At 42.6% G+C, this 12394-nt stretch overlaps 1 protein-coding gene across 5 annotated transcripts in view; it reads right to left on the bottom strand.

Moving 5' to 3' along the window:
* GLI3 (GLI family zinc finger 3) overlaps positions 1–12394 on the bottom strand; it is a 253340-nt gene that overhangs the window by 16369 nt on the left and 224577 nt on the right. For all 5 annotated transcript variants that reach the window (XM_083407003.1, XM_083407001.1, XM_083407002.1 and 2 more), the window contains 3 exons: positions 9835–9984; positions 7944–8108; positions 5726–6016 (listed from right to left, as the gene is read on the bottom strand). In XM_083407003.1, the coding sequence (XP_083263129.1) occupies positions 5726–6016; positions 7944–8108; positions 9835–9984 (606 nt within the window). The remainder of the gene's footprint in view (positions 1–5725; positions 6017–7943; positions 8109–9834; positions 9985–12394) is intronic.

The raw sequence follows: 12394 nt of genomic DNA, 5'->3' as shown, positions 1-12394 counted from the left end.
CCGATGCTGCAGTGTGCTTGTGGAGCCTCTGGGGACACTCTTTCGCCATGTGTTGAGCACTGTCGCAGATGTAGCACTTCCTGTTCCCTCTAGGAGGCTTCGTCTTGACTGCTCCCGGCGTCAGGGCTCTGGTAGCTGACTGAGCCCTGGCACCTCCGAGCTCCATCGGTTCCTCTCCCCCTCCCTGCGAGGGCGTGGACTGCGCACGCGCTGCTTCTTTGGGATAGAAGGGAGGTGCTCTGGCTGGTGCCCTTCCCCAACGTCCTTCTTCTCTGTTGCAAGGACGTTCCTCCAGATGCACCCCGATCTCCAGAGCCCTCTGGACCACTTCCTGGGTGCTCCTTGGCCTCTCCCCCCTTCCAATCTCGGCTTTTACTTCTGTATTCAAGCCCTCCCAAAAGAGATCTCTCACTGGCGCAGACGCTTTGTCCCATCCCAGTGCATGAACCAGTCCGAAGAAACGCGTATGGTACTGACGCACGCTGGCTTTGCCTTGCTTAAGTCCATGTATGTCTCTCCTGGCAATATCAACGTCTATCTTTGATAAAAAACACGAGTCCATAGCTTTAATGAAAGCCTTCGCGTCTTGGAGCGCCGGATCATTGTCCCTCCATAAATTTCTCAGCCACGTTTTGGCTTCACCATGCAAATGGGATAGGATAAACCCCACTTTCTCTCTTTCATCTCTAAAGTCTTTGTCAAGCAGATCCAGCGCAAACAACAGGTCTGCTCTAAAGTTGGGGTACTGCTGTAAACTCCCGTCAAAATGGGATACAAGGCTGCCTCCCCTCTTTCCCAATCCAATGCCCTCTGCTTTGGATCCAGGTGGCCCCTGTTTGGAAATCACGTCCAATCTTACTTGGAGATCCCGGTAGGCGCTACTCATTTCCTCCTCTCTTTTTCTGGATGCAATTACCTCCGTGCTGAGTCGTGTCACAGCTTCTTGCAGGGCGGATATCTGCTCTTCCGTCGTCATCTTGCCTGAGTTCTGTGAGCTCTTGAAGCACCCCTCCTCTGCCCTCGCTGCGTCAACTCACGTGGCGAGGTTCTTGGTGCCAAAACTTTAAAAATTGAGATAGAGCTTACTGTCAGAGCTGGCTCCGGGTCCCAGCTCACCAAGGACCAACGCTAGCCGGTAGTACAGTATCAAAGTCTTTATTGAAGAATAGTCTCCATTTACAAATCTCAGCGTCCCAGCTCTACGTCTGAGCTTTAGACCGGCGAAGCTCTATCTGGATCTCCGCCCCCTGTGCACCAGCTTAAAACTCTAATCTTACTCCACCTCCTCCTTCTCTCTCTCTTCCTCTGGGTCTTACTACCCCCCGGGGTCTCTTCCCTCCTGGACTCTTCTGACGCAGAGCTGGACCCCTCTGACTCCTCCCCCTCTCTTCGGCGTGCTTTAGGACCTGGCTCCCTACCCGGGCTGCCCACCTTGCCGCCCTCCTGTACATTTGAACTTGGCGCGCGCGCGCGTTTAACTTTCCTGATGACCGTTTCCTCGCTCCCTGACGAGGGTGTGGCCACTCCTGCTTCACGCTCTCCCTCTGCCTGCGCGCTCCCTGATCCCGATGCCTTGGACTCCTCCCCCTTACTGCACTCTGGGGGGGAAGCTGGTCCGGATTTCCAGCTGTTACTCTCTGAGTCCCCTCTGGCCCCTTCCTCCCGAGGTGTCCCCCTTGCCCTGACCATGGGGGCCCCTTTCTGTGAATCCTCCGAATCACTGGAGAGACTCAGAGACCTCGGACTACTGTCGCCGCTGACATTTCCTTCCGACTCCTCCCCCTCGCTCTCCGTTTCTTCCCTCTCCTGTGACTCTGCTCCTGAACCCCTGACACATACGCTTCAGGTTACAGACTCCACTGACCCAGAAATATTACCTCGGGTTAAGAACTTTGCTTCAGGATAGGAACAGAAATCGTGCACCGGTGGCGCAGCAGCAGCGGGAGGCCCCATTAGCTAAAGTGGTACTTCAGGTTAAGAACGGACCTCCGGATACGTAACCAGAGGTACCACTGTACAGTGAATAAAACAAAGCTGCTGTCAAAACATGGATTTGTACACTAAAAGCCTTCATCATGCCATCGGAAATATCCCACTGAGCAGCGATGACCATCACTAGATCAATACCAGCTTGCAGCTAAAGTATTACTCACTGCAACCATTTCCCTGAAACTTCCCTTCCACTGTGCCTCAAAGAAGAATTTACTTTTCCTGTAAATTCTGATGAGAATTATGGTTTTCTACCATGATAGTTTTTCTACTGCCATGTTGACCTGTCACAGTTAAACATATCCACTGCCCTGGAGAAGCTCATAAGGTTTATTTTACTGCAGCGATATTCAGACTGCTTAAGAAAAACACTGCAGTGTTTGCCATGTATTCAACAACCTCACCTAAAAGAGATCTTGGAGAGAGAAGCAGAGCAGTGCTTTTAGAGGACGCTTCTAAAGGTTTCTAGATGTTAATAAGATGGATGCGTATCAAGCAGATATTACCAAAATAACTTCATTAAAATCACTACTGTAATTTAACCTGAAATAATAATAATAATGATGATAATGATGATAATGATAAATCATACAATCATAGAACTACAGAGCTAGAAGAAATCCTGAGGGTCATCTAGTCAAAATCCCTGCAAATAAATAAATAAATTTCCATAACAAGGCAAAGCAAAGTAAAAACAGGATTCATACCTAGGAAATATCTACATGTGAAATAAACAGACCTCTGGCTGTGTTGAGTTTGCTAACTGTCAGGGGGTGGGGAGGATGCTACTGAATCGCCATATCTTAAAACAGAGCCTTCCAAACTTTCATGTCGGTGACACACTTTTCAGACATGCATCATTTCGCGACACAGTAATTCTGTTTTACTAGAAAAACGGAGGTTAAACTAACACCTTATAAGAGATACAGACACACATTGCGCAACACACCTGCACACGACACACTAACGTGTCGCAACACACAGTTTGGAAAGCTCTGCCTTAAAATATTTACAAATAGTAAAAAAATAAAGTCCAATCTAAGCTGTGATTTAGTTTGATTGTACCGTTTAAGCCACACAAAATGTGTGTCACTGGTTTTTGTTTTGTTTTCATAATCAAATATTTCAATGCAAATAGTAATTATGGCTGTTGGGGAAATGTGTTTATATTTTTATTTTTATGCTTCTCTGAAATTCTTTTAAAAATGTATATAGTATGTAAAATTAATACATCATGCCTTAAAAGTTTTGCTTGTTATGCAAGTCAAATAAACATGGTAAGGCTGTGATACATACTTACCTGGGAGTAAACTCTACTGAACTCAGTAGGACTTCTAGGACATTATAGTATCGCATGGAAGTCAGATTCCAATAGACTCTGGGCACTGGAAAACTTCCCAGAAAACAGTGTGATTTTAAATTTTCTGGGAAATCCACATCACTGGCCCATATACTTGTAAGTCTATCTTTGTAGCCTTGAGGCTAACTGCTGTTATTATTTTAATGAAAGGTGAATTTTGTGCCACATTGGACACAATTTCTGTGCTCCAGCAGAGTCGCAGTGTACACAGAACCCTGATTAAGGCATGCAAAATCATTTTGCTCTCAAGAACAGCCTCCTATATCAGCTTTTGATTTCCATGGGAAAAAATCTCAGCGATTTTAACAAAAAGACCTCCCATTAAGTGAGCAATGAGCATGCAAGTGTTTTCAGGATCACCGGCAACACAAAATTATCTAGTTTTTGTGACATTATTAGTAATGTGTTGTGGACATTCAGCTGAAAACCCCAGTAGCAATGTTTAAATTAATTAATTCACCAGGGAAGCATCACTGGGGCAGTTTCATGCTAGCTGAACAAAGACATTTGAGAGTCAGAAGGCTGTTCTTGTAGCTGACTAATTGCTCACAGCAGACACGTTCATTCACAAAACAGAGAGTGGTCACGGATGTGTATGTGAACACGTACACGTCTATTTAAAATTGCCACAATTCCAGTTGTACTACATGCCATTTGTTATGAAATGCCATGGATGTGTTTGATGGAATGTTCCTTGGCAGCAAGCAAATGGTTTTCAAAAGTAGCATTGAAGGAACTGAGAAGAAGTTAAAATCCCCTCACCTTATTACCCACTGTCCTTAGGAAGTTAGAACAAGTCATTTAAGAGCATTAGATAGAAGAAATACCAGATTAGTACAATTACAAAAGTCATACAACATGGTTAAGTCATAATTTATTCAACTTTTTGAGCACCTAATTTTGATTAACATTGATTAAGTTCAATGTTATAAGTAAATTTTATTTTCTGCATGGTTCTTATAATCTTTGCTTTCCCTTTCCCCCCAAAGCCACTCAATTCAACCACATTGCTGAAATATTAACTAGGCTAGGAAATACTTCTGATACACCTGAAACACAGAAGAAAGTTAAAATTTAGTCACTTGAGTCCAATTTCAGACCTGGGTCCAGGATTTTAAATACAAACATGGAGCTCTCCAATAGAGACTTTCCACCCCCACCCCCCCCGGCAAGGTGTTCTATACCTGTGCACAGCCAGGTCTGCTCTCCCCTCAAAAAATATGGGGGATTCTTACATGTAGGATATCAGTGTGTGTATCTGAGTGCTGAACAGATTTCTAGACTGAGCAAATCAACATGGCACATTTTATAAAAAGTCATATTAGATATATTTTCCAATTTTGGAATCTCAAATTTGAAGTAATGATCTACTTACATTGAATTGGTAAACCTATGACTCCACATAGAAAAATCATGATTGAACACTCCTCCATCCCAAAAATTGTCTCCACAGAGAAAATGAGATGTCAAGGAGAAGGTTTCTTTCACACAAATTGTGCAGGATTTTTTTTGTGGAGGTGCATTCAGTTATGAAAGCCGACCACACCTACAAACTGATGTGCTACACCCAGGTAAAGGTTTACCAACACAGTGAGAACTAGGTTGTGCAGATTATTTCCATTTTGACCCACAAACTCAGTGTTTTGACTTGATATTTAAGAATTTGAAATCAGAATTCTTCGCAATTCATTCTACTTAAACATTAATAAACATTGTTGCAACTTTATTTGGTGATTAGCCCTTTCTCCACACATTTATGAATTTGAAATAACTAAATTTAAACCAGATTACATGAATGTGGGGGATGTTCTCCTGTGCAATTACCATCAAAATGCATGGTGATAACGTTCACTTTAATGGAACTTGCACAGGAGAGCTTCCTGCAGGATTGTGCCCTAAATAAAGCCTCATTTATCGGAATGGCACAGTGCAAAGAACTGGATCATTCAAACTTCAGACAACAGAGGTGCAATTTATTCAGGGTTATAATGGCACTGAATATCATGATATGCATCTGGTAAATCTTGACAACAAGTCATTTTTAGTATCAATGGAGTAACGCATGTGAGTTCTGTTATGCCAACTTAAATGTGAATGCATTTAAAATTTCCTGTTTTTTGTGGTGGTTAAATTTTGAGTCAAGATGCAAAGCATGTAAGTATTCAGCCTATCTAATCTACAAATAGCTTCACACTGTTTGATTTCCAAACGTTACATTATATTAGAGCTGCCAGATACAATTTATTTCCATTCGTAACAGGTTATTATAAAGAAAAGCAAGCAAAGGCTTAAGGGTTTCAGTATTTCATAACCAACGAACCCCCCGCAACCTGGGATGGAAAGGGTGAAGGGGAGAAAGCACAAGATGTTGCATACCATGGGCTTCTCGGACTTGACCGCTTTCACTTGGAGGCATTCTTCACGCTTTGAGGTAGTGTTGCTGAGGTCTTTTTGCTCACCAATCGCGCCCTGAGTCTGGTGGCCTGGGGATCTGGTCTGAGAATGGCTGCCTTGGTCTCTCGGGGGTGGGTGCCTTGGGTGGATGTCTCCACGCTGCTTCTTGGTGACATGCGCCTCAGGGCCATGCACCGTTTTCACATGCTTCCGGAGAGAACTGGGGTCTGTGTAGCGCTTTGTGCACCCTGGTATCTTGCAGACATAGGGTTTCTGCAAGTGGAAAGAAATGTCAGTATTGGTTATGAGTTCTTCCATGGAGCATCTAACAATGCTATACAGCATACTACTGCTACATTCAGAGGCCACAGGCTGTGGATGTTATCTTTCAGCCAATGGCTGATGGGTTCTGAAGTGCCATGTGCTTGTGGACAGGCCTGCAAGTTTAGACTCATAAGAGTGAAGGAGAATTAACAGAGGTTAAATCCAAGCTCTCTAATCTTGGTACTATGGTGCCTCAGTGTGCTTTCCTATGAAATCAGTTCCTGATGGGCCACTTGCATGGAAATTCACCTGGGAGACTGCCAATTCTGCAGTTCTTTTGGCAGGAGAGTACCAAAGCAACATGTGCCTACTGTGTATGACGCTGAGCTCCTTTCAAAGTACAATGTGCATGCTTTGAATATGTGGAAGGCCTTGGGGAAACAACATAAATCCTTGAATCACTTCTGCACAGTTCTCATTCTCCACTCTGATTTCTTTATCTTGATATTCACTAGACTCTGAAGAGAATACTGAACGCCAAAGGGATTCCAATCTCACTTAACACTGTCAGTGACTAACCAGCAGGTGTCACTAGTAAACAGCGCTGCAAGTCTTTGGGATTCTTCTTGTATGACATTTTTCCTTCGTTAATTCAATATATCTTATGATACATGCAGAGGAAAACAACATGTATATCATGTGATGTGGGTCCATGTTTATTTTCCTATGGGGAGTTAAATACCTCTAACCTTGAATTGTTTTCAGTACAGAAAACATTGCACACCTCAACTAAGTTCAAAAGAAATATGAAAGTAGTTCTGTGAGCCTAAGCGGAACTTTAGAGGAACAGCCCCCCCCCCCATTAATTTCATTGAAACTGACAGCAGTTTCAAAAGCAGCTTGTGATGTGGCATGGGATCAGCTTTGGGAAGATAAAAAGTAAACTTTTCCACTGCCAGCCCATGAGGTAGCAAATCTCAAGTGGCCGAATCTGAAGTGTGGCCGCCCCCTAGAGAAGTGGCAGCAGCTTCCGATGAGATCTCGTGGACCTCTTGCAAAACTTTGCCGGAAGGTGCAGCCACATAATCAATCCTCAGGCCACAAAATGGGATAAGCTGCCCGTGGACGAGAGCAAGTCCTTAAGTTGGTCCCCATCCATATTTCAATTTATTTACTTAGGATTACTCATACGACCCAGTACTTTGTTCTACTGTACTGGCACACGGAAGTGGCCAAATGCACTACAGAAATATTGTAAGATTTATAAACAGAGGGTTGTATCTAATGGGGGATTTGCAAGTCAGGACACCCAATTTTCCACCAGTTTCTTTCATGTTTACTGCTCCCATCCAGTTCCTGTAATGAAGCCCCCATCAAGGTAGTACAGCAATATGAAGAAGCAAGGGCTGGCCTTCGAAGTAAGCCGTGCTTTTTGTGTTTTGTGGGGCTTTGCTTTTTGTATTTTTGGCATCAGTTTTGAAGTGACAAAGGTGTAGACAAGAGGGCAAGCAAGCCCTGGCACAAAGGAAGTTTGTGCCACCCTTCACACAACTTTTCTTATAGAATAAGAGGTTGCCTGGGTCGGCTGCATTGCACAGGCTGTTTCTCTGGGTACAGCAGAACACAAGCCATTGTTTGTGGCACATCAGCTGAAGCGTATCCATTAGACATAGTGGTGATCTTAATAACAAGTACTTGAAATACGCTGAATAGAAATCAAGGAACATTCTTTCAAGCAACCTTTGCTTTTTAAATATGCCTTTTAAAAACATACTGTTAAAATGATTTATGACCTTCAAAATGTATGCAATGTACTAGTTTTGCATCTTCAAAGTTGTGGGGTGTTTCTTCTTGGTATATATTCTACAATAAATTCTTTTGACAGGATTATGTCTGTGCATGGTTGGGGGATTTTACAGCCCATGTGCTTCCTTACCTCATTGGAATGAGTTCTGTTTTGGTGCTTGGCACGATCAGACGCATTTGAGAATGCTTTGTTGCAGCCCTCATGCTCACAGACATATGGTTTCTCTCCAGTGTGAGATCTCAAGTGAGTTTTCAAGTTTTCTAGCCTGGAGTAGGCCTTTGTACAACCTTCAAACTGCAGACGACATGCAAATATGGATTATTCTGAGCGCTTGGTGTTACAGAAAGTAGAGACTGCGAGGGTGGAGGATAAGCCAATGAAATAACACCACATCAAAGGGAGAGCAGCTTTCCAGGATCTAGCCATAATAGCAATGTGTTCAAGATTTCTTTCTTTTGTTTTGTTGAGCCCATCATAATCCCTGGTTAAAAGTATGTAAGATAAAAGCCTAGCTTGCATCAATATAAAGGGAAGGGTTGTTTAGACACTGTAATGCAATTCTGAGCCTGCCTTCCTTTGCATGCTTACCTGGGAGTAAGCCCCATTTAATAAAATGAGACTTACTTCTGACTAACATGCACTGATTCAGGCTGAAAGTCCTTAATTTTCATTTTTTGCTTGTTTGGTTATAGTTCAGCACTCAGTATCTAAATGGAAAAAGTGATCAGAAGAGTCTGAACAACCAAAAAGCAAGTTTCCTAGGCAGTGAATTCTTACGTAATTCACTGTCACAAGGCTTGGTGATGGTAAAGCTAAACTGGCTTTGCTGAAGTATGTGGATTAATTCATGGAAGACAGCTCCATTTATTTATTAGAAATATTAATAGTCTGCTAAATATCCCAATAGAAGGGACGCGGGTGGCACTGTGGGTAAAACCTCAGTGCCTAGGACTTGCCGATCGTATGGTCAGCGGTTCAAATCCCCGCGGCAGGGTGAGCTCCCGTTGCTCGGTCCCTGCTCCTGCCCACCTAGCAGTTCAAAAGCACCCCCAGGTGCAAGTAGATAAATAGGTACCGCTTTATAGCGGGAAGGTAAACGGAGTTTCCGTGTGCGGCTCTGGCTCGCCAGAGCAGCTTCGTCACGCTGGCCACGTGACCCGGAAGTGTCTGCAGATAGCGCTGGCTCCCGGGCCTCTTAAGTGAGATGAGCGCACAACCCTAGAGTCGGACACGACTGGCCCGTACGGGCAGGGGTACCTTCACCTTTTTAAATATCCCAATAAAACCATAAAAACATATACCACAATAAAAACTAAATGTAAAAACTAAAATGTAAAGACAGATAGAACTGTTCTTTAAAAAAAAACCTCATCTTAAAAAAAAACTTTACTAAGGCTATCAGTCGCAATAGCTGGTTCTGTATCTAAAGCCTTTGGACACCAGTTGACAAACCATGTCTTCAGCTGGTTTTATGAAATGTAATCAAAAGGACAGAATTCTGACAGTCTTTAATAGAGAAGATGCTGTTTTTCTCCATCAACCAGTACTGCGGAGTGCATTTTAAATATAAGTAGCATGTTGATTTTAAAGTCATTTACAATATTCCCTTTCAACTTAAATCTCAAATGCCATTTTGTTGCACACAAGTTCAGAGAGATCTTCTGAACTTCCTTTGCCGCCTGCTCAGCCATGCTGAATAATGCAATGTCATTGAACATCTGGCTGTGCCACTGCCCACCTTTCTGGCACAGGGATGGGCGACTTGTCAGGATGATGCCTAATAATCAGGGATGGTGAAAGCTGTAGTCCAGTGACAACCGATTAGCCACTCCACTTTAAGATCACATAAGATTAAGTTAAATATCACTGGTTCCAGCACTGATTTCACTGCTGTGCATAGTGCCACATTTTAGGCAGTAGTGTTTCATAAGGCAGCAAAACCTGCCAATCACGTTTGTGCAAAAGGGAAATGGAAACAAGCCTTTGGGGCCAGTGATTTGATTTGGGGCTGTTGACTCACAGTGCATTTGTGTGGCTTTTCTCCCGTGTGCCTCCTCATGTGTACCACCAGCATGTACTGAGCCTTGAATGGCTTCTGCTCTCGAGAACAATCCAGCCATCGACATACAAACTCCTTCTTCTCCCCATGTATGTGATCGTTGTTGATATGCTGTATGGATACAAAGAACATTAACGTCACTTTCTGTCCGTTCTTCATATATGCTTAGAAACATCAGGTCAAGTAAGTCTAATTGACCTGGAAGCAGAACAACACAATGATACTTTTGTGTACAGAATGGCCTTCATATTAACAAATAAGTTACACCTACTTCTGTAAGCCCATCAGTCTCGATGAAAGCCAACTGGTTTTGAGTAAGCAGAAGAGTACCAGGAAATCCATTGCTTTGGATAATTTCTAAGTGAATGTCTTTTTTTTACAAAGTTTCTCTGAGAGCTGCCTCTTTCTTCTTCTGAATATTCTAAGTTGATCAGAGTTAAGTGTGTGAAAGTGACACAACGTTGGGAACTGCCATATGTAGCAGCTATCTGGCTATTATTTAATGTTCTAACCTAATTTAATTTATTTTTCCTGCTAGTTGCTGATGTACTTTATACCACATCACCTGCTATGGCATAAGCCCTCTGTTCCAATTAAGTAATTCACATAAAATTTAACCTGAATAAATTGCATTCAACATGAGCTGACTGGCTGGATCAGATCCATATTGTTTTTGAAGTAACTGATATGTTTCAAAGGGTTCCAGATAAAAAATGGAATTTACCAACCCACTGTATTTTAAATAAAGCTGACATTCATACTGCTACATTTCCCATGAAATGATTGCAACGATTACACAATAGCCTGACTGTGTGAAAACAAACCACTATCATCAGTAGTCTTCGTATCATGTGAATGCTGCATTTGGAAAATAAACATTGGAGAAACTTGGTAGAATATGTGCTTAAATTGCCCCTAAATAATATATATATATATATATATATATATATATATATATATATATGAAATAAACTATGAAGATCAAACATTCAAAAGGAAAACAATATGAGAGTGCAGTAACAAAAATAATAGAAATAGTCCAAAGCTGTTTACATATATTATATTGCAATTCTTACAACAATCTTGTAAGGCTTGGTGTAAAAGTTGGAGACCTCCTGGTACCTGATGGTTTCTTGGTCTGTCTTTAAAACTCAACATTTCAGTGTTTTTTCTTCTCAAGGTGGCCAAAATGGCAACCTCAGTATGTTCTACACAGCCTAGGGCCAGCATAAATCAGGGAGCACCTTCTTCTGTACAGCTCCCATGGCTCCTTAGATGTTTGCAAAAACACCCTGAGAGGGAGCAGGGCTGCAGCTTCTCTCTGGCGGAATCATTATGGAAGGCCCTCCCTAGATGGAGTGGGTCCCAGGTCATTATTTTTTAATTGCCTCTAACCCCCCCCCCTCCAAAAAAAAGCTTTTCCTCTGGGCAGATCTGTGCCGATTTAAATGGTTGCATGGCTTCCTAACAGCATGGATTTTTAACACCACACAGACGTGTGCTTTATAGATTATTTGGAGTTAGGAGTACGGAGTTGTTTGCTTTTGTTTCATAAACTGCTGTGGGTGTTGTGTGAATGGCAGAGAATGTGGCATAAATATTGACATAAATAAACATTCACATAAACAAACAAGAACACAATCGCCACGTAGCCACTAGGTGGCTGCCTAGTTCAGGTTTGATATCAGACCCAAAAAGTTGGGAGGGAACAGTTAGTTCACTTAATATCTTCTCCCTAAGTAGCTCGTGGAAAGTCAGTAGTTCCGATTTGGCCACAGAAATATAGCCAACCAAACAGGCTTGCTGATCTTCACAATCATATGGCATCCCTGTGGCAAACAGATGTAAGCTCCTTATAAGAGACAACTTTTTTTATTACCATTTGTTCTGTGTGTGTGTGTTTTAAGTTACAATGGCACCCACGGCATATGAACTGAACAGATGTGCTGGACTGAGTACAGCATGTAATCTTTAAGAGTTTCTACTCCCAGTGCTCATCTCTGTAGTCCATTTATATTACATGGGCCTGCACTGAGAGTGTACAGATGGCAATATTTTGAAAGTGAATCAGGGCAGTATGGAGAGGTTTATGTGCTTTCCCATTTCCTGAAAGAAAAAGAAGTGACCGCAAAAAAACTCAATTTATTAAATGAACAGCTCAGCACACCTGATTTGTGTGTGTGTGTAAATTACGAAAAAGAAAGAACAGCCCTGTCCTCATCAGAATACAGGAACAAAATAATAGAATCAAAGCATTGTAGATTAGGAAGGGACCCTGAGGGTCATCTAGTCCAACCCCTCGCAATGCAGGAATCTCAACTAAAGCATCCCTTGCAGATGGCCATCCAACCTCTGCTTTAAAACCTCCAAGGAAGGAGAGTCCACAACAGAAGTCATCCTACAGGGCGACCAAAGCAGTTTTGTGCCAAAACCAGAGAGGCTGGTTCTTTTCTGTGACCACCTGCTCAAGAACTTTGCCCAAGAAGAAGAGATTGGCAATCAGCCCGTAATAACTTAGATC

Source organism: Podarcis tiliguerta, assembly GCF_965153285.1.
Source record: "Podarcis tiliguerta genome assembly, chromosome: 12".
NCBI classification, from domain to species: Eukaryota; Metazoa; Chordata; class Lepidosauria; order Squamata; family Lacertidae; genus Podarcis; species Podarcis tiliguerta.
Note: the sequence above shows the minus strand (reverse complement) of the source record. Positions and strands in the feature narration are given on the sequence as shown.